We start from the raw sequence: 23,950 nt of genomic DNA, 5'->3' as shown, positions 1-23,950 counted from the left end.
TCATTGGTGGAGGTGCTTCATTTTGTCTAAAAGTCAGATTTCACAGACAGGATGTTAAAATAGAGAACTGTGGCATGTAGCTTTCCCTCTGGTCCAACAGTCAGTGCAATTCCTGATGAAACTTTTACTCATTCAAATATGGCACATTGTAAAATGGTTTAAACACACTACCGGTCAAAATAAAAGTTTGGAATCATTATGAATTTTTAATATTGAAAGAAGTTATGCTCACCAAGGCTGCATTATTTGATCAAAAATACAGTCAAAACTGTAATATTGTGAAATATTATTACAAGTTAAAATGACTTGTTTTCTATTTAAATATATATTTAAAGTAGGGCTTATGATTTCCATAATGCTGAATTGTACTGAATTGCGGACATAAATGAGGACATAAATACATCAGCATCTCCAGAACTGCTCTGAGAGTCACTTTGTGAGCATTTTCCGTTTCATTTGAGTACAACTAAATTTAAAGGTATTCACGGCAACCCGTCAAAATAAAAGTTCAGTTTAATGTGAAGACATTGTGGCAGGAATACATTACTATTGTTCAGCAGAATGTACGCAATACTACTACTACTACTAAAATTATTAAAACCTTATTTTTAAGGAATCATATATTTCTTCAGTGTTTTAATCAGGGTTCCCACACCTTGGTTAACTTCAAATTCAAGGACATTTCAAGGACTTTCCAGGTCCAATACCCTCAAATTCAAGGACTTAATGTGGGGACACATTTCAAGTGAGAGCAAGGTTACATTGTGTTACCTTGTAAGAGACATTGTTACAGTTTTCATGTGTCAAATACAACTATGCAAAATTGTTTGCATTTATTATTATTATTGATCATTTTGCAAGGACACTTAAATTTATCAAAAGTGTTCTTTTGTACATTCTATTCATCAGCGAATCCTGAAAAAAAACAAAAAAAACATTTTATTATAATTTTCATAAAAAATATTAAGCAAGAACATTTTTTTTTCAATGTTATTATATAAGAACCATTGTTAATAACTGAGTATCAATAATAATTGAGAACCAAATCAGCATATTAGATTTCTGAAGGATCATGGAGGACACTAAAGACTGGAGTAATGATGCTGAAAATTAAACTTTGATCACAGGAATAAATTACATTTTAAAGTATATAAAAATAGAAAATCATTACTTTAAGTTGCAGTTATATTCCACAATATTACTGTTTTACTGTGATCAAATGAATGCAGCCTTCCTAAGCATGAGACTTCTTTCAAAAAACAAACAAACAAACAAAAAAACATTACTATTCCAAACTTTTAACTGGCAGTGTATAGACTTTATCCATGTGTTCTCTCTGTTTATTTTATTTAGTTGTGAGAGACATGTGGAGTCTTTTGTTCAAAGACACATTTGTTGTAGTTACAGTAAACTCAAATAAACCTCGGTTCTAGCTGTGGGGCAGTGATTTTGTCTTGAGTCCTGGAGTCACACTGTAGTGTAGTCCATGTGTGTCTTACCATAAATGCCCTCTTGAGTCCCATTAACGCTGTAAACCTTGGAAACAATCACTTCTTTTCTGTCTCTGTCGTCACGCTCGATGTGACATTCCTTAAGACTGGCCTCAGCACACTGTATGCCCACGCTCCGCAATGCAATCACAGAGAGGATAAACAAAAGATTGGACAACTCATGGCTTCTAGCCTAAATCAGGTCGTGGTTTGCATGAATTTAACAAAACTCTTCACTGGAATTTTTTGTGGTTGATCTAATGTTTTTGCTTTTTTCCCCTGACAATTAAGCATATTTTCATCCCAAATTCTCATTACTGCACTAACATTTAAAATGCACACACACTTTTTTGTAATCTTTAAAGTTTTATTGCTTTTTTTTTTTATTTTAACCATGATACATTTTTTCACGTTTCTTTTATTATATATATATAATAATATATATATATATATATATATATATATATATATATATATATACACATTATAAATATCTTTACTGTCACATTTGATGAATTTGATGCATCCTTGCTGAATAAAAATAAATACATACAAAATTTGAACGGTAGTATATTACAGTTTTACTGAAGCACAATAATATTACAAATATGTGCAGTAAAAACTGTTTTGATTAATAAGAATAATTTTTTTTTTTGAGCAGCAATATTAGACTATTACTGTATTTTTGATTAAATAAATGCAGTTTCAGTCAGCATAAGATATTTCTTACAAAAAAAAATAAAAAAAATAGAGAGATTCACTCAATGCACTCCTGATGAAAATAATGTCACAATACAAAAAAATAAATACAAATTTAAATAAATAAATGCACTGTAAAAATGACCATGAATTTAATGGTAAAAAACTGTAAAAATCTGTCAAATGGAAATTGCATGCAATTTTACAGTAGTATACTGTTTTCAGAAGTGAAAAGGAACGCAAAATTTACAGTGAATAACCGTAAATTGATATTCCCAGAATTCCCAGCATTATATATATATTTTTATTTTTTTTAATAACTTTTTTTTCTTAAAGGAGTCATCAGATGCAAAGTTCAATTTTACATTGTTTGAACATAAATGTGTGTTGGCAGTGTATGTACACATCTACCCTATTTAATGAATTTAATGAAATTACGGTATTTAAATTGAACACTGCTACTGTTTTTACCGTAAATTTTATGGATTTTTTTTACACTGTACATACTTACACATATACATAATAAAACTAAAACATAATAAAAATAGTCGCTATTTTCTTTATCGTTCTTCTGATCCTGGGATGAAATGTGTCACATTTTCGTCAGATTTAATCCAGCGCAGCTTTAGCACTTGGCTGCACTCTCTGGAACTCAGATGAACTTTAACATAGCTGAATGACAAACCTAAGCTCATGAATGCAGTGCCTTTGAATGCAAAACGCGTCAAATTGAAGCTTAATGTGAGGGTGTAATAAGCCGTGAGTGGTTTAGGGCTGAATGTAAGCATAAATGTTGGTGAGTTCCCTGTAACTCCAGATTACATGAATGAACACAGCTGAGGGCCTGTCTTCTTAATAGCCTTAATGTAAGACTGGATGTAAAAGCGTGCTCTGAGCTGTCTAAAACACAAAACAAGCTAAGAGGAACAGTGTTGAGCAAGTGAGGAAATTACTAAACAGGGTGCAGGCTGAAGATAACCACACCTGGCTAGACTGACAAAAAGGGAACCGAATTTCAGTGCTTTCACAACATTATCGGCTCGGAGGACAGATTTGTTCTGGAACAGCTTCAAGAGGATTTCCCTAAAGGATATGATCACCTTTAAAAAAAGCGCCACAACATCAGGCCCCTGGCCTCTGAATACCATCAGAACTCAGCGGCCTTGAACAATCTCCAGCCATGCAGAGCACAAAACACTTTCTCTCCCTTTCACACACACACAAGCCTTCCATCTCTCTTTCTGCTGAGAAGGCTTGCTGTCTCACACCAGGGGAATTAAACCAGACTTCTCTTTAAAACGGTGGAATTTGATAAGTCTGTGCTCCGCAATAACACACTTGGGTGGCTGACGCACATACACGGATACCGGTTTCTTCTGTGGCTTTGAGCCAAGCAAACCATCATGACGGTAATAAAACCTTCATGCCCGTCTAGCGCCGATAACCCACCTTCACCGTACAACCCATTCCAAAACTTCCTTGAAATAGCACTGGCACCGAAATATATATTTCAGCTAATAAACCACTAAAACAGGAAGTGGCACTAATCTGATACACGTGTATCTGTGAGCCAGTGAGCAAAAGCGGCTTCTTATCGCTCAGTGTCTTTTCTATTTTGGGTTGTTGATTGACTCCAGATGTGACTAGGGGACGTGGGGGGTTGAGGGGCCGAGGATTTTGTTTCAATTTCTCGTCTGTGAAAGCACACACTCGCAAAGCCGCTGAGGAAATTTGATCTGGAATGCTGGGTTTGCTTTGAGTTTATTTGTTAATTCCCTCAACCATCCATTTATTCTAGTCTTCATTCATATCATGTCAAAAAAGAATTTGGGAGTGATGTTTGCCCATGCAAAAAGCTGCTATAATGCTAGTGGTTGCTGGGGTGGTATATGATATTTATTTGACAGTTGCGAAGGCATTGCTAGGTAGTTTCTATAAGCTGTTCTGGACCCTGATATACAGTTTTATGCAGAATCTGTGAAAATGTGAATAATTTGAACAAAATAAGAGAGATCATACAAAATGCATGCAATTGTTTTATTTAGTACTGTCCTGAGTAAGATATTTTACATAAAATATGTTTCCATATAGTCCACAAGACAAAAAAACAATAGCTGAAATTATTAAAATAACTCCCTGCAAAAGTTTGGGAACCCTTGGTTCTTAATACTGTATGTGGTTACCTGAATGATCTACGACCTTTTTTTGTGATGATTGTTCATGAGTCTCTTGTTTGTTCTGAACAGTTAAACTGAGCACTGTTCTTCAGAAAAATCCTCCAGATCCTGCAGATTCTTTGGTTTTCCAGCATCTTTTTCATATTTGAACCCCTTCCAGCAGTGACTGTATGATTTTGAGATCCATCTTTTCACACTGAGGACAACTGAGGGACTCATAAGCAACTACTAAAAAACATTCAAACATTCACTGATGCTCCAGAAGGAAACACGATGCATTAAGAACCCGGAGGTGAAAACTTTTAGCATTTGAAGATCAAGGTAAATTGTACTTAATTTGTCTTCTGGGAAACATGCAAGTATCTTCTGTTGTTTCCGAAGGGCAGGACTAAATGGGAAAAAATTATATTTCAACAAAATAAGAAAAATTAAGACATCTTCATGCTGTTTTCACCCCTGGCTCTTAATGCATCTTATTTCCTCTTGTTTCTTAATGCATCAGTGAATGTTTGAACCTTTTTTTAATAGTTTAGTTTGAGTCCCTCAATTTCTGTCACTGCTGGAAAGGGTTCAAATATGCACAATTGCTAAAAAAAAACAAACAAAGAAAAAAAACTGCAGAATCTGTAGAACCTGGAGGATTTTTCTGAAGAACAGTGCTCGGTTTAAATGTTCAGAACAAACAAGTGACTCATGAACAACCATCACAAAAAAAAAAAAAAAAAAAAAAAAAAAAAAGAACATTCATAGATCATCCAGGTAACCACACACAGTATTACCAAGGGTTCCCAAACTCCGATCCACCTTTTTTGCCTCCGATACCGATTCCAATACCTAGGCTTCGATATCGGGCGATACAGATACCGATCTGATACCAGTGAAGGTTTTTTTTTTTTTTTTTCTTCATTTAAATAAATGTAGATTAAGCTTTTGCTATTAAATGTAGATTACATTTTTGCTTTTACATTAAGCTATTGTATGGCTTCAGAAGACTTGGAATATAGTGCACGAAAACGTGCACAGAATAATACGCACAATATCGGATTTGGATTTACACTCTATGACTGATACCCGATCTGACAAAAAGGGCAGTATCGGAGCCGATACCCAATATAAATATCGGATCGAATCCCTACATCTTTTATGTAAAATATTTTACTCAGGACAGTACTAAATAAAAAATAACATGCATTTTGTATGATCTCTCTTGTTTTGTTAAAATTATTCACATTTTCACAGATTCTGCAAGGGGTTCCCAAACTTTTGCATAAAACTGTATTCACTGCAAAGTTCCTTTAGTTTTGGCAGTCCAATGTATTCATGTTTTTTCCTTGTGTCTGACCCTGAAGAACCGAGGGAAGAAATGAACCTGAAAAGATTTCCATGCCAAAGAATGTGCAGCTCCAGAGCACAGCCACCTATTATGTAACTGTCATGGACAAATGGCAGTTTGAAAGGTGTTTAACAGCCAGAGAGAAGTTTTCCAGATGCACCATTTCCAATCACAGATAATACTTTCAAAACACCTTTAGCTTTGCTAGGATATTCTGGGAGGTTGCTAAAATTTTGCTAACTAAGGTTACTAAGGTGCAATGCTTTTTTCTACAGTGCTCTGAATAGTGTCTAGGATATTCTGGTGTGTGTTTCCAAAAAAACACTGTTAGTTAACTATGGTCTGTTGAACTCCCAATTGCTGGGTTATGCCTGTTGGGTCATTATGTTGGGTTATTTTTCTAGTGTTGGGTAGTTTTTTGTGTAACCCAGCTGTTAGGTTAGTGGCTGCTGAAACTATACACCCCTCCCCTCCCTCTTACAAAATAACTCAGTGAGGGCACTTTAACCCAGCTGTTGGGTTACAGTCAGAGCGCGGGCTTTTTATTCTCCTCAGGAGACAGTGAGTCCTCAGCCCCGCCGATTTAGTGGACAACAACGGTTATTTTGTAATATTTTAAAATATTACTTTTAAATGTTATATTTTTATTTCTAAGTAAATTTCTATATTTTATTTCTATGAGTTGAAAACTATGCTGTATAATCCAGTTTGTTTTATATTTTTGTCCATGGGTGTTTTCACTTATTAATAAATGTTCACGTTTTGATTATTACTGTTGCCTCTAGTAATTTTGTGCTGCTTTTTAATTTCCAATCTATTTTTTGTTCATTTTAAGCCAGCAATAGTAATTTTCATTCAATATTTGAAATAATTAAAACAAGCCAGCATGTCTGGTCAAAGACTTAACCCAACTGTTTTTTTTTTTAAGTTATATTTTTGGGCTTTTGCCTTTATTTTGATAGGACAGTAGAGAGCATTGGGTGAAGAGAGATGAATCAACAAGGGAGCTTGAGACAGGAATCGAACTTGGGTCGCCGCAAACACAGTTGCGCTATATGTCGGCACACTAACCACGAGGATATTTAACCCAGAGTTGGGTTACCAAAATAACCAGAGTTTGGTAAATTTTCAGAGTGTGGTAACAACGGAACTTGCAACCATGGGCCAGTTGCATAAACTTAGCCTCTATGTTAAGACAGTGTCTTAAGAACTAGTTTGACCAATTAGCGGTTAGCTAACATCTTTGACTAATCTAAGTTTTTATGAAACCAAAATGTAAACATTTTGACCAGTCTTAAAGAAAAATAAATAGATGACTAACCATAGCTGCTTTTGGGAAATGCATCGTTGGGTGCTTGCTTATAGGTGATTCAGACTACTTTTTGTTTTATTGTTTTTTGTTTGTTTGTTTGCTTGGTTTTGGTTTTGGTTTTTGTGGGTTACAACAGTCACTGTGTCAAATTATGCAATGTTGACTTCTAAAATCTTGTCATGTCGTGAACAATAAACATGTCAGAATACACATTGCTACCTGACCATTCATCGCTTGCCATCTTTTATGATGTGCGTGCTGTTATCAATACGGTGGACTAGACAGAAGGTGCCATGAGTGTAAACAAACAATGGCTAGAATACAGCGTGTTTTGCTCTGTCTTGATACCAGAAAAGCCCAAAAAAGAAAGAAAACCTGACAGTGAACCCAAATCTGCATTGCGTGACAGTATAGACTGTCAAGGTGAATGTAAAATAGTGTTTATTTAACCTTTTTCATGCTATTGTGGTAGTCCCTCAAGGAGATATCATAAATACATGAGTATTGTTGCCATGAACATTTTCTCCATTGTAAAATTCCACCTAGCAGGACCGATACCATTGTCTCTCTTTCATTTCGATGTGTTGGCCAGTGTCACAGATGTGATGCAACTCGTCGTGGACGATGGAAAAAGATCGAACATGCTAGTCTTTCTGTGGTGACATCGTTAAGCGTTGCAGACGTGACTTTGTCATCGTCATCCACTTTGACACACTACATGAGATGAAACGACTGAATCTTGCTTCCCACCACCCATGTCCTTTATGAATCCCCACGACACCCTACATCAAGCAAAACGTGCCAAAACAAAATGAAGGAGTCCACTAGGTGGCACTGCACATGTCAAACTCATAAATCCATGCTGATCATCCTTGGTTTATACTCACTGCATCCGCACAAGCACAAATGTGCATGCTGCAAAAACTTTGTCATAACAGTGTGTTCCCCATTTTGCGTAATGAATGTGTGCATGGCTCTATTTCCGAAGACGCATGAATTGAAGGCAACCCTGGCTGACCGGAATGTCTGTACCGGCATCTTTATGAATAGAAAGAGCTTGATGTAAACTCCATCAGGTGCTCATTAAGGTTTTGAGGGACAACAGTGCATAGATTTTGTTGCATATATTGTCCAAGACTTTTCATGTACTTTTTATTTTTATTGTAAATAAAGATTATTTGTTAGAATTAGAACTCATTTAGATGAGGTATTAAACCTCATTAATTTGTCTCTATACATAAAGATACATTTGAGCAGTTATGATTATGTGTTTAAAAAGCTGTCAGAGGTCTTGTGATTTGTTTTGAGTTGCAGACAAAGAGCTTAAAATCTGAAAACCATTTAGCATTCTGATCTCAACAAGACATGCAGAGATAATCACAATTCTGCTCTCACTGCCACATGTCAATAGGTCAGCATTATTGACAGTAATACTGCATCACAAGGGCTGGCTTCAGTCCCACTCGGCTGAAGAGAACTGACGTTTGCATGTATATACGGCTGCCTCGCTTTCAGTCTGACAGCAGAGCGCTCTCTGTTCCATGACTGATTGGGCTCAGGAGATCAAGAGTGCACTAGCAAGTCTACCATGGAAAATATTTGGAAAATCTCCTTCCTCCCTTACTTATATTCCTCTGTTCAAAAATTTATGACACAAGGTGTTGGTAGATGCAATCTCTTTTACAAAAGCATCCTCTAAAAGAGCGCACACCAGCCATTACATCCTATTTAATAGACAGACTTGCAGGCCAAGGTGAAGAAACACTTAGCTGCAGACAACATGAAAAGGAATGCGAGTAAACTGAATGAAGTGGAAAGTTTCACCGACTTGCAGCTAAATTCCATGTGGTTTCTCATTAACCACAGCTGGCCCTGGATTACGAGATGTCTGATTAAGCAGTCAGTAAAGTCAATTGGCGCAACAAAGAATGGACAGGAGCAGCGAGCCGCACAACGCAAACAAAGATAATGGCTGTGTTTCAAAACCTAGCCTGGCTGTCTACCGCCTACGTACAGCTGTCTTCAACAACAGCATCCTAACTAAAATGTAACCTCACAAATGACTGATCTGCAATGCTCAACCTAGGCAGCAACTCACAAACAGTACTTTCATGTGCTATGCACAGGAGACTGAACACACAATTGATTCAAAAGAAGATTGAAGTTAGTATTTTGCAAAACTTGACACTATAATGAGCCAAAAAATTAGTTTTTTTTTTTTTTTTTTTATTAGTTTTTATCAATACATTTTGGCACAAAATAAAATTATAAAAGATGTTTGACCAATAAACCAATTTTTATTTGTTCTAATTTATTTTTATTAAAAAAATATATATTCTGTTGCATGGTCTGAAATAATTTCACATGTTTTTGTGTAACTGTACCTTTAAACCTCTATTTGATCTCCATTTAACCTCACTGCTGTCTAGGATAAAGATAATAAAGATATCTCATTTGAGATTTTTTCTGTCCTGTGGGCTTCCTCCCGGACTGAGTCTCCTCTTTGCAAAGAGTGTCTCTGCTGCAAACTATGCATGAAGACTGCTAAAAAGAGATTAGATGTTAAGGATGAAGGAGAGGAAAATGAAATCAAATCCCCTGTGTCTGCTATCCTCAAAAGTGTTTTGTTCTCAATAAAACTAAAGTGTTTCACTCTGTGAGACTGCACAAATGAGTTTATTCCAGACATAAATCCATAAGTTATGTATTTAGGAGTAACGTAATAAAATGTATATTTTAGTCCTTTTTTTAAAAATAATATTCACCCTATTACTCACTGTCTGAAAGAAAAGCCACTTTGCTTTTCCCCACATATATATGGATCAGAGAGCAGGGGTCGCAGTATACGAGTGAACCTCAGAGCATCATTCGAGACAGAGACTTTAAAGAGCAGCACTTTGGGAAAAACAACAACATGGGTCACGAAAACAAACCATTAGTCATTTTATCAAACCTCCCTTATCTTCTCTAACTTCAAACATTTCACAGGAACCCAGCATTAATGCTCCCAGCTGGGATCGCTTAAGAATCTTTTACAAACACGCATACAAAAACTCTTTTTCAAAACATAGTGAGCTTCCATGCTGTCTACTGTAAGGTGACCAGTTTTCTAAAATGAAAACTGGACCATTCCTAGCTCAGTGATCAAAATATCCTTGAAATCTCACTTGCAATTATCTACAAATAAAAAAAACGGGGACAATATATTTAGGGCCCGAGCACCGGTGCGAGGACCCTGTTGGAATTGCTTCTTTGTCTTCTCTGAAATGAATCTCATTTCTGAGGGCCTAAACATGCTCGAAAACACATGAAACTTTGAACACACCCCAAAAGTGGTGAATATTTACATCTGATATGGGTTTCAGAAGTGGGTGTGGAAAAATGGCTCAATACCGCCACCTATAAAATTTCAACGAAGTGCCCTCAAGCTATGTTTCACACACATATACAAAATTCGGTAGACATATGTAACACACCAATACCTACAAAAAAGTCCCCGGGGTACGAAGTCTGAAACAAGAAATCTCTTATTTTGAAGTTTTCTGCAAGTTTTGTGCCATTTTTGCCATTTCAGGCGTTGTATTTAAACAAACTTCTCATAGAGATTTATTCAGATCAATGCCAAATTTGGTGAGAGTAATCTAAAGCCCTTTGTGATGTTAAATTGCAAAGATCTTGAGCTTCCGATGAAGGGTATGTCCGTGGTGGCCTGACAAACTTTGATGTTTTGTCATGAAAAAGGAAGTTGTTATAATTCAGGCATACAATGTCCGATCTGCATCAAAATTTTTGCTTGATAAGAGTCCAGTCCTGAACACATGCCCATGACCACATTCAGTTATTGCCATAGTGCCACCTGCTGGCAACAGGAAATGGCATGTTTTACGCACTAACAAACTCCTCATAGAGATTTAATGACATCAGCATCATGTTTGGTCAGTCTAATCTAAAGGCCTTTGCAATGTTAAATTGTGAGGATCTTTTCCATGGTGGCCTGTCGATGTTTGATGTTTCACCATGTAAAAGGAAGTTGTTATAACTCAGCCACACAATGTCTGCCCCAGAGTCCGATATATATATATATATATATATATATATAATCATTCTCATATAATCATCTTTTTGCAAGCTGTGAGTATAAATTAATTTTTTTTTAATTGATTTTTTCCAAGTTATTTTGTTTATGTTTATCAAAATGTATGTTTACTATACCTAATCAGGCTTATTATTTTGCATTTTAGGCTCATTTGACCACATTGTTTATTATTTTTTTATACTATCCATGTTGGAGTTGTGGAAAGTTTCAGGAATGTTTAATACTGTGTGCAAAACAGCCTTATCATGCCCTGCTATAAAGTGCACAGTACTACTTTGTTTTACCATATATAGTTAGTATGTGACTACCTTGAAATCTACAGCAGCGTCTCTTTTGAGAATTGATGATAAGAGCGCTCTGCTCTCGTCCAAATTCTTTATGGCTACAGTAGCAGTGCGCAAGCAATAATCAGTATAGTGAAAGTATTCATTGTTTTGATTGAGCTGTAAAATGAGGACATTTCTTGGGACAGCTCCAGTTGGGGACAGGACACCAAAAACCAAGATTGTCCCCAGAAAACAGGGATGTCTGATCACCCTAGGACTGCTCATTGACAGCTGTCTACCAAGCCAACACCCTAAACATCTTAAGTGACAGATTAAAACACTGTTCAAAAGCAAAAAAGATATGAATTTTTATGTGAAAGAATCAAGTTACAACCGATTTCAATGGAGTATGATGTTAGCATGCTGACAACACAATACTCTAGTTAGCTCTAAATAGTCATGTTAAATTAGACTCAGCTATTATCAAAGTTTACATCAGCATTAAAAGACTTTATAATTCCTATAGACTTTATTCAATCTGATGCATTCTGGGATTGCCTTTTCTCCCCTCACAACAACAACAACATCTCTTCTCTGGTGACGAATGCACCGGGCTGGGTAATATAGCTTCCCATCCAGAAACTACTCACATGAGATCGTGCCAATTAGCAAATGACAACAATCCAATGATCCAATCAATTCCCAGTTGACAAAATCAACTTGCTACATTTTCTTTTCTTATTCAAGAAGTACTTTCACTCTGATTTATGCCACAACAGGGAAGAAAAAACAGTAACATCTGTTTCATGCCGATTTTAAAGTGCTCCTATTATGCCATTTTAAAGGTTGCTAACATTGTTTTAAGAGCCTCCCAAAACAGGTTTACATGTATGCAAGGTCAAAAAACACTTTAGTTTTCTCCAAACACAGATTTAATTTTACCTCATTTCTCGTGCGAAGCAGTTCGAAGAATCAGTCTCTCTAAACCCCTCCTTTCCGTGAGCCCTCACTGCTGTGATTGGTCAGATGGCGCAGTCCTTTATGATTGGTCTACCGCGTACAGCGCGTGTCGGAAAACGATACGCCCATTGCCATAACTGAATGGCAGCACTGGAGACTTGTCAATACATAGAAAAGATGGCATCGATTTTACCATACCAATTCGAGCCGGAGACTGACAATGAAACGGCTGAAGTGGCTGATTGACAAGTTAGCACGGACTACCGTGGAAAGTGCTTGCAATTTGCTTATGTAAGCGAACCGGGCACACCTCTATGTTGTAAACTTCAACATTGTATAATGCATTTACACACTGAACGTGGCTGCGCTGCCCGCTGAGTTCAGTGCAGCCCTTCCGAGCGCTCACACATAAGCACAACGGGAGCGTTTGAAAGCCACATGTGTCTGTGGATCCCTAATACATCTGCATATAGACGGATCCGCTGACAGACGCGGCTTTCAAACGCTCCCATTGTGGTCATGTGTGAGCGCTCGGTGAGGAGCGTGAATCGCTTATCGTTGTAGCCAATCACAGTAATATCTGTTGAGCGTGTGAACACTATGGCCATTTCAGCGATGTTTAAAAATCGGCTCAACAGCGCTCAAATGTGAGCGGGAAATGGACATTTTTAAAATATCAGTACCGAAAGCACCGAACCCGGTACCTTTTGACAACCCTATATGCACACCTGCATTCGGTGTGAAAGCCGCTTTGTGCGCCATCCTTTACCATTACTCCAACTAATGAGACAGACAGACAGTCAAGCTGCATCAATCACAACTTTTTAGACTACAGTGGGACAACAGCTGAACAACAGAACTACAGAAGCATGAGTCAGCCGGTTAGCAAGACATGTGCAGGGTTGTTACACAACATTACGTATTTTTAACAACTGCTAGAAAATACAACCATTGTAGATTCATCTTTTGGAAGTGAATATAAAACCTATAAAAAAGGATCTTCTCTACATGATGTAAACCACATGGGAATTTTATTGTGTTTGTGGACAGGCAAGTTGTTTGCGACGTAGAACGTGGGCGGACATTATGCAAATGTGTTACTCCGTGACGTATAGCCATAACAGAATAAGATTCGATTTCCTGACGACTCATTCAGGCGATTGTGAGCCGACTCTTTATTCTAACTTTATTTATCATGCACTGTTGCCTTCACAACTTTGCAGATGACACGCTGCATGAAAAGTCATATTTGAAAAGGCATAATAGGAGCACTTTAAGGTGTGGTCACATTTACCATTATTCAATTTTCTGCAGACAAAATCCAGTCCTTTCAAAAGAAATTCACACGACTGGGAATTTACATAAAGGGAAATGTTTACCCATGCAGATTTTCCAGAAACCTGGTTTGCTAATATGACCACATCTGTGGAATTTGTACAAAATAAGGCTTCTTTAAAAGGTAACACAATGTTTCTATCTGGTCTTGGTAGAAAGATACAGCATGAAAGGTGCACCAACAGCACACCTTGACTCATTTAAAAACTGATGATTTTGTATTTTTCTGAAATCGAATGTATGAACAGACTGCACGCATCCCTGATGTATTATTCGTGCCATTTAGTTAGGTAGTTTAAAGGTTTAAATGAGCAGCTGGTAACTGTGTGATAATCACACACATCATTAAAGCACCATTTAAGTGAGCTATTAAGCATTTTGGATTATTCTCACGTCTTCATGGTTAGGTTTTAAGGACATTTGTCTTTAAAACTAAACGAGGCTGTATATTGCTGGAAGTGTTTGCTGTTTTAACATTTAACAGGAAGGACAATAATGATGCAATGAGAAGAAAATAAGGCCCTAAGGCTGCCTGCACCAGTGACTTCATGCAAACTACTGAATCTTTGGTGTCAGACTACAGCGTAAGGGTTCATATTCCCAGAACTGTACATCATATTACTGGAACCGTACGTGATGTCCACCGGATGTCACTGCAAAGTCGTGACGAGTGACCGCACACGTCAAACATGTTAACTATACCGTGCCTTCTGGAGTTCTGAGACACACACACACACACATCCGCAGAAACCAAGTCTAGCGTGCCACATGCTTATGGTTTGTGGCTGGTTTTGAAACACGTCATTTATAAATTTTCTAGTTAATTTCACAAATAATTGCAAAGAAATGGCAAGTAGCGCATTGAACTAAAGATTTCAAGTACAAAAACTGATATAGTGTTTTTGTGCAAAAACGTACTATAATAATCTTTGAAAAATCATTTTTATAATCTACTTCAATACGCTGATTAAAAATTATACAGCTCTCCGGAACACTTCATTCTGATCAATCGACTTTTTTTCTTACAAAATAAAATTTTGTATTTGGTAAAGCAGCCATGTAAATGAAATGATAACGCACAGTTAACTGGTCATTATCACAAAATAAACCCCGATTGGGTGATTAAACATTATTTATCTGACAGATTCATACTTGCTCAGACTTGTTGTTTTACCAATCAGATGGGAAAAAACAGGCTTTGTTTGTTTACTTGCCTTCTCATTATCAGCTCAGTTAATCAGGAGGGTTTTATGGGGTGTTAATTTAATAAGGGGAAACAACAGCAATACTTTCCTGGCATCTGCAAACCAAACTAATGCTTTTTTTATTTATGTTTTACTGCATTACCATTTTATTACCATATTTAATCAATCAATCAATGATGGTATTGCTGTAGAATACGTTGGAAACATACAGTACACACCCAAGAAAGCAATGATGGGGGAAAACAATATGATCCAGTATGCTTATGGTATCAATGTGATGGAGTTTGACTTAATAAAATACCTTTTTATAAGAAGATGTTCACAGGATACACAGGCTACTAAGGTTACAGATACCGTATAGTATGTATACTCAGTACTTACCAGCCGCCTTCTCTCCTCTTCCATGGTGTTCAGCAGCTGGGAAAACTCTTTGAAGGACTGAGCTGGAGAAGAAAAATAGAGTTGTTAATCCATTTGCATTTGCTGGTTAAAGTTCAAACTTATAATAATATCTTGATTCATGTGGGTCAATAGAAATGCTGTTAAGTAAATGCAGTTAGAATTGATTTATTGCCACAGCTATTAATAGGAAAGATTCAGCATTTAATAAGAATGCAGACTGAACAAAGGGCTTTATTCTATGAATTTAAATCAGTACGGAACAGTTACAAAAATACCTCCCTACACTTTTGATCACCTAAAAGGTATGAAATAGCCATGTTCAATAATTTATCCACAACAAACTGAGCACTTACAGGCTTTTAGGTGCTGCTAATACGTTTCAGGTGCTAGAGTTTAATGTAAAATAAAAATTCAATACATTTCAGGCTACATAATTTTATATTTCTTGTCATCCATCATCATCTGAAAACACCATGTGACTAATCTGGAGCCGCAAGACAATGACGTCATAACGCATGATATAGTAAAAGTTAGGGCTGCACAATATTGGCAAGAAAAAAAACTGATATCATTATTTTTTTTCTTTTTCTTCAATATATGTTGTCATATGAAAAATACAGAATTACTTGAATAGCTATTTAGAAAGAATTAATCTGATTAATTTTTTGTAAACTGCACCTACATAGATAATAATAATAATAAAAATGTAAAAGTTTTTTATTTTTAATTGTTATTTTTTATTTATTTTTATTATTATTATTATTTTTTGAGTGTGAAATCCTTTTATGATTGCAAGATTATGGGGGGAAAAAAAAGTTTATATACTTTAGTTTTTACAAGAAGAAACTCAAACATCTTTTATTAACCATTTCAGATTTTTTTGTTTTTTTTTTCTCTTTGCACTTGAGTTTTCATATAGGCCACATTCCCACAAACAAACACATAAATAAACATTCATTATTTCATTATTTTATTTTGATTATTGACTATAATACTGACAATACTGTCATATTATGACATAAAAAATAGTAAAAATAGTACAAAATAAATATTGAAGTTTAAATCATAAATATTGAAAAAAAATGAAGTAATAGAACTCTAAATAAAAGATTTTACTGTAAAATTACAAAACTAATATTCATGTCCTAATATCTGTTTAAATGGGAAAATTTCAAGCTTTTATTTTGATGGGTTGCCAGCAATAAATTAATTAATTAATTAATTAATAATTAATAAATTAATTAACAATAATATAATATAATATAACATAATATATGTGCTGCTTGGAACATGCTTGATTCACAGTAAATTAACCAAGCCATTCTCAGATGCTGAAGCACTGTATCATGAACTACATGTGCAAAATGCCATGTTTGAAACTGGTAAAACAGACATTTAATTAAACTGTAGCCTGCATGATTTGACAAACACAGTAGCCACATCGATTTTATTTCAATATAGGCTACATCATGCAGCTCCAATGCACATCCCTTGCAACGGCCTCCAAAAAATGATCAGGAACTGGTAAAACATCTACTATAATATAATAGAATATTTAAAGGGGTCATCGGATGCCCATTTTCCACAAGTTGATATGATTCTTTAGGGTCTTAATGAAAAGTCTATAACATGCTTTGGTTAAAATTTCTCAATGGTAGTATAAAACAACACCGTTTTTACCTTTTCAAAATCAGCTCTGCAAAAATCATCCTGTTCTGGTCGAGATTGCTTTAAATGTTAATGAGCTCTGCTCACCCCGCCCCTCTCTTCTTTCTGTGGAGTGACGAGCCTGTTTACTTTAACCGCGTTTATCCACTAAACTTGCTAACTAGCACATTATTAGGAAAGACGATCACAAAGATTCATAAAAAACCCTTATACTCACTTCTGCTGTAAGTGAAGCTGGATCACGAATGATTTGTGCGAACATAGACGGATATATGTAGATCGAGAGGCGCATTCCCTTCACAAACAAACGTAATTACTGCATCTTCAGCGACTCAGATGTCGGGAGTAAATGACGACCACTATGTTCATTATTACATCCAGCAACACAACACCTCAATCGCTCAATCTGAGATATTCTTGTCTAATTTACATCCCTGCTCCGGCATTAAAACAATGGAGTTCGGACTGTTACAGCTGATTTAGGCAGGTCTGAGTTAAGACACTCATGTCAATCAGCTGTCATAGGAGCGGCCTCTGTGGGTGTGACGCCACACCAACAGGCATCTGAGAATGGCTCGATTTGAAAAAGCGGATATTATTTTTACAGATTAATTAAAAACCACTTCATGGATTTTTATCATTATAGGGTAGATTTGTACATACACTGCTAACACACATTAATGTTCAACATCCGATGACCCCTTTAAATATCAGATTTAAGGCTATAAATAATTGGCTGTGATTAGAGAAAAATGTGCTTTGCTGTCAGATGGTGCAGTTATGGCTTTTACAAGCAGGGGCTAACAAACGAAACCTTGACCCAAGGGGCAACTGATGCATTGATTAACCTGTGACCTGGAAATTACTTGAAAGTCCTTGAGCTAAGTGCTCAAACCAAAAGGTAACACAAGAGAAACCGAGCCTACAATTAGAAAACAAAAGAAAACACAGAACTAATCACATGTGAGTGTGAACAAGTAACCTTGATTCCAACTTGCATATGCATAAAATTCACAATACTATCATGTATTTTGAAAAATTCAACCAGTGGATGTTCGGAAAAAGACTATGATGAAGTTCCATCTATCATTTATCAAGTTATAATTCACACAAAAATGAAAATTCTGGAATATAGTGCTTAACTTATGGTGCTGACCCCTTCTCAATGTATAATGACAAAACTACATTTTTTGAGTGTTCTTGAGCTTGAATTCCAAGACTATTGCACTTAGCGCTTCACTAAGAAATTTACATCATTCAAAATAAATCCCGCCATTATCCGCAACCTCACCCAGCGCTGGCACTACCGTCTGTCTGTCTGTCTGCTGTAACACAATGGCAGCTTGTGATTGCTCAGAACAGCGTCTGCGAGCCACTGATGGCTCCATGGCTTCATTTAAACAGGCTGTGGATAAGAGACAGCTGCTGTCTCTGCCTGGATGGACTTTACCTCCGTTTGAGCTTGGACACTTGGTCAAGTCCAGCGTGCCAACTCTATAAACACAATTATCAAACCATCGGTCCGGAGAGCCTGTCCACTCTTTTTTGTGTCCATTTACGCTCCTTGGCTTTTAGCAGCCTCGGACAGCTGAACGCAAGACTGCCATCTCCCAGAAGCCTCTAAAACACCCAGTGATGCCAGACATGCACACAGCACACTAACTGTTAGGGCTGGGCAACATTAATATTATAACATTATATTATTATTATTTTATCAGCATGATCAAAAATGACAGTGGATTTTATGTTATTTCCGCAATTATCAAATGATGCAGTTGCTTAAGCACGCTAACAGCTTCACACTCCACACAAACGCTGGGATAATGTCAGAGAGAGCAACTAAGTAAAGTTGCTATAACTTACATGTTTTAATTTTCAAATGTAAGCCATATTTGAGGTTAATGAATGACGTCCCCTCTCAACCAATCTCTGCTATTTAGCAGAACTTAGCGCTAAGATAAAATGTTTCGTGAATACGACCACAGAATATGAGAGGAAGAGAGTGAGAGGGATTTGATGTGAAAAATAAAAGTAAAAGCTGTGGATAAATGTCTCTATTGAACTATATGAGGTACTTAAGGCAGGATATAGCGGCTAAAAGGGGTTAGAGCGTATGTATCATTCACAGGTTAATAGAGAGAATGACAGAAGTGATGAGTCATTCTGTGAAATGGGCTTTTGGCTCAGGACAGAGGAGATCTGACGTACACACATTTGAGAAGGGCTGATGAGAAAGGCAGACAAGGAATCGCCCTCTCATTTAGAAACCCCTAATGCACGATCCATAAATCAAGACCGATCGCACACGACTGTGCTTCAGCAAGAAATAGCTTTAAAACTGCATGAAATCACTTGATAAGCATCGTTTTCTGTTCTTTATTGCAATGTTTTCTATTGAAACAGGACGTTTCTTTCTTTCTTTCTTTCTTAGCTCTTTAATACCTAGCTCTTTAATTAATTTCTTTAAAATTTAAAATGAAAATAATACATAAAGGACTTAAACAGCTCTTTTCTACAATGAGCAGATTTTTAATTTTGCATTAAGACGTGCAAGGTCATGCAAGGCCAATAATTCTCACCAAAAAAATCATATAATTTATATGACAAGGCAAGGTTAGTTCTGATTGCAAAATGTCATGTAATGTGACTTCCCAAAACCTTAATACTCTTGGTATAAAATATATTAAGCAATTAATAAAAATATATGTGACACAATGACTTTTAATATTTCTAAATATAAAATAACATTTTAGCTTGAAAATGTATTTTGAAAAAATCATGAAAATAATGACTCAAGGAGTAAGGAAAATCTATTTATTAAATATATATTTAATATACAAATGATGTTTAATATTTGTAAATTGCACAAAAAAATAAATAACAAAATAAGGAAAACATGGTAAACATTTTTATTTGAGGGTTATACCAAATAACATTTTTATATTGAATGTATAATATTATATTAGTTCTATACATGAAATTATATATAATAATTTTGGAAGAAAAAATATGATATTCATTTTGAGGGTTATATGACATTTTTAGATTCAATATATATAATATTATATTTGGTATCTATTAAATATATGTTTAGACAAATGATATTTGGAAATAAAAATTATTTTTACCTTAAAAAATATACTATTTTAAAACATTCTTTTAATTAACGATTACGGAAAAACGTCTTGCTAATTTTAAAACATGTTAGTATGGTTACACCACATGACATTTTTAGACTCCTTTTATACCATTTCCTTTCAGGCCATTCTACAAATTGACATCAAAAATGACTTGCTTGCTTGAGCTTGACTTTTTTATTTTTTGGAATTTGTTTGTCATGCAGTGTTATTGTTGAGGCCAATTCATTCAAGTTCAGACTGAGACCTGAGTCTGACTCAAGATCCAGTGTAAATTAAGCTTTTTGCATCAGTGCCACGCAAACCTCCACAGTTACATTCCTGAAAGACGAATACAACTGACTGGTGGATTTTGCTAGAGTGCTCTTATTTGGTATCTATTAAATACATGTTCAATAGACAAATGATATTTGGAAATAAAAATTATAACCTTTTACCTTGAAAATAATATTTTAAAACATTCTTTTAATTAACGATTAGAGAAAAATATCTTGCTGATTTTAAAACATGTCAGTAATTCATGGTCACACCACATGACACTTTTAGACTCATTTTACATAATTTCCATCCAGGCTATTCTTCAAACTGACATCATGACTGGACAGCTCTGTTGTGCGAGACAATGGGAAAGTCAGAGCCCTGATGAGCAACAAAGTGAAGAAAGAAGAAAAAGACAAAGTATGATCGGCAACAGCCATCTGCCCATCAGGGCTGAAGTAAAACAGTCTTGTACTTTTAGGACAATTAATATTTCTATAGCTACATCAATCTTTCTGTGAGATTGATTTCAGGATAACTGGTGTGGATTGTGAATGTCACAGCAGGAAGTCATGGAATGAAATCGATAGGAGGTCAGGTGACCCCGTCTGTACTCCCAGACAGACTGCTGATGCGACGCAGACTGGTTGGAGCTTCAAAGTAGATTGCAGCTCAGCTACATCAAGATTCTGGTCCCACAGCACACGAGGGGTCCGGTCAAGTCACTCCGAAAGCTCACTTTCATCGATGACCACATTGATTCCACAAGACAATTACATTTTTCTTCAGTAAGAGTAATCTTACCCTTTTAGGGCTGGGACACTATGGGAGCACAACAGAAATACCAGACACTTTGAAAACTTTCCATGAAGACTGATAGATCAGAACTTTTTTTCTATTGGTCAACTGATACGGCGTTTTCGATGGTCAGTGCCAACAGTGGCATTAAAGGAGTAGTTCACTTCCAGAACAAACATTTACAGATAATTTACTCACCCCCTTGTTATCCAAGATGTTTGTGTCTTTCTTTTCTTCAGTCGATAAGACATTATGTTTCTTGAGGAAAACATTTCAGGAATTATCTCCATTTAGTGGACTTCAATGGTACCCCCAAGTTTGAACTTCCAAAATGCAGTTTAATTGCAGCTTCAAATGGCTCTAAATGATCCCAGCTGAGAAGGAAAGGTCTTATCTAGCAAAACCATCAGTCATTTTCCAAACAAATTAAGAATTTATACTTTTTAACCTCAAACGCTCATCTTGTCTAGGTCTACGTGAACTCAATACGGGCAATACAGTTAGGGTATGTCGAAAAACTCCCATCTCGTTTTCTTCACCAACTTCAAAATCATCCTACATCGCTTCAATAGTACCGACCCAGTGTTTACAAAGCAAACATGTAAAGAATATCAAACGCCATTTACAAAAAAAAAGGTAAAACAGCGATGTAGGACGATTTTGACTTTGAAGAAGAAAACGAGATGGGAGTTTTTCAACCTACCCTGACTGTACTGACCCAGATTGACAAGATGAGCATTTGAGGTAAAAAAGTATATGTACTGTCAATTTGTTTAGAAAATGACCCATTGTATTGCGAGATAAGACTCTTCTTCCTCGGCTGTAATTGTTTAGAGCCCTTTGAAGCTGCATTTAAACTGCATTTTGGAAGTTCATATTTTGGGGCACCATTGAAGTCCACTAATAATTTATTTACAACTGAAAAAAGAAAGACATGAACATATTGGATGACAAGGGGTCAGTACATTATCTAGAAATTTTTGTTCTAGAATTGAACTTATCCTTTAACTAGAACTAGATATTTTTTATTCATAAGTTCATTCTAATAGAATTAATCGTGCAGTAAATGCTTTTGGAATCTTAAGACCTGTTTTTGTGTTTTTATGCCAAATCAAAGTCATACTCGATAAAGTCATCTCTCAGTATCGTCTCTCTGTCCCTCACAGTCACACATACAGCACAATAACATTCTGTCAGGGGAATGTCTTTAAGCTCTAATCAAAGAAATATCATACCATCTGTTGTCATCTTCTTAAAGGAGAAGTTCACTTCCAGAACAAAAATTTACAGATAATGGACTCACCCCCTTGTCACTCAAGATGTTGATGTCTTTCTTTCTTCAGTCGTAAAGAAATTATGTTTGAGGAAAACATTTCAGCATTTTTCTCCATATAATGGACTGATATGGTGCCCCGATTTTGAACTTCCAAAATACAGTTTAAATCCGGTTTCAAATAATCCCAAATGCGGTTGTAAATAATCCCAGCCGAGGAAGATGGGTCTTATCTAGCAAAACAATCGGTTATTTTCATAAAAATAATACAATTTCTATACTTTTTAATGTCAAACACTCGTCTTGTCTTACCCTGCCTGAACTCTGTTTTTGTTCCGGTTCATGACAGTTAGGGTATGTCGATAAACTCCCATCTCATGTGAGTACATTATCTGTAAATTTTTGTTCTGAAAGTGGACTTCTCCTTTAAGCACGTCAAAAGTAGCGCTTGAATCATTTTGTGCAAAGAATGATGAAAACTTGCTTGAGCTTGACTTTTTTATTTTTATTTTTTTTATTTTTGGGGGGAATTTTTTTGTCATGCAGTGTTGTTGTTGAGACCAGTTCATTCAAGTCCAGGCTGAGACCTGAGTCTGAGTCAAGATTTGGCGTAAATTAAGCTTTTTGCATCAGTGTCACGCAAACCTCCATAGTTACATTCCTGAAAGCTGCATAAAACTGACTGGTGGATTTTGCTAAAGTGCTCTTACATAGTAAAAAAGTATATTTCAAATATTAAACAAAAGATTATTGTAGTGTGCATACAAGATAATACTATTTCAGTCTTTCTACTTTAAACTTTCACATTTAATTCAGTTATCTGTGAAATTTACTAGCAGTTTTCTAGTGAAAACTGCTGTTTCTATACCAGTTTCTGTAGTGCCTGGCATTTTTGTGCACAGTATTTATCAGAGTATCACAGAATGGACAAAGTGCTGGATTTGTGTCAAAGAGACCGCATTAAAATGCAGCCACAGGTTTCATCAATATTCACTTGTCCACGGACTGCAAACCGAAATCATTCCGCCAAATTACACATGTAAATCAACAGCCGTGGCCCTATGATTTCCTACCTATCAACGTTTCTGTCCATTAAAGCTGTCCATTAGCTAAACAGCCGTAAAGATGCCTTTGTGTCGCTACCTTCCAAAACATTGCCGCAATGGCCGGCTCACCCAACAAATGGGGGAAAAAAATGCTAAAATTTAACATGTTCCTATTTGGCGACCAGACGGGGATAGGAAAGGGCCAAATTGAACTCATTATAAGCTTGCTTTGCCACACCTCAACACGTTTAATTGGGTTTTTCCCCATCAGATTGCCTGGGAAAAGAAGGGGAAAGGTAGCGGACTAAATGACAGGTTGCTTGTGCGATTGAGGGTACGGAAAGACTGGGAGCCAACTGTTAGATGCAGATGGTCTGAGTGTCAAGCCAGCACACAATGCACAGAGCAGGACAGGAAGATAATAAACAAAGTAATGACACATAAGGAGAGAACCCAGGAATGAGAGAAAGAGATGAATGGCTGCAAAAAAAGACA

General features: G+C 36.2%; 1 protein-coding gene across 10 annotated transcripts in view; it reads right to left on the bottom strand.

Moving 5' to 3' along the window:
* The window catches only part of LOC127180894 (rho GTPase-activating protein 42), a 126,566-nt gene that overhangs the window by 69,283 nt on the left and 33,333 nt on the right, over positions 1–23,950 (bottom strand). For all 10 annotated transcript variants that reach the window (XM_051135269.1, XM_051135275.1, XM_051135271.1 and 7 more), the window contains exon 3: positions 15,255–15,316. In XM_051135269.1, coding sequence (XP_050991226.1) covers positions 15,255–15,316 — 62 coding nt within the window. The remainder of the gene's footprint in view (positions 1–15,254; positions 15,317–23,950) is intronic.

The sequence above is a fragment of the Labeo rohita genome, chromosome 18 (genome assembly GCF_022985175.1).
Source record: "Labeo rohita strain BAU-BD-2019 chromosome 18, IGBB_LRoh.1.0, whole genome shotgun sequence".
NCBI lineage: Eukaryota > Metazoa > Chordata > Actinopteri > Cypriniformes > Cyprinidae > Labeo > Labeo rohita.
The sequence above is the reverse complement of the archived record's forward strand: the minus strand, read 5'-3'. Positions and strand labels throughout refer to the sequence as shown.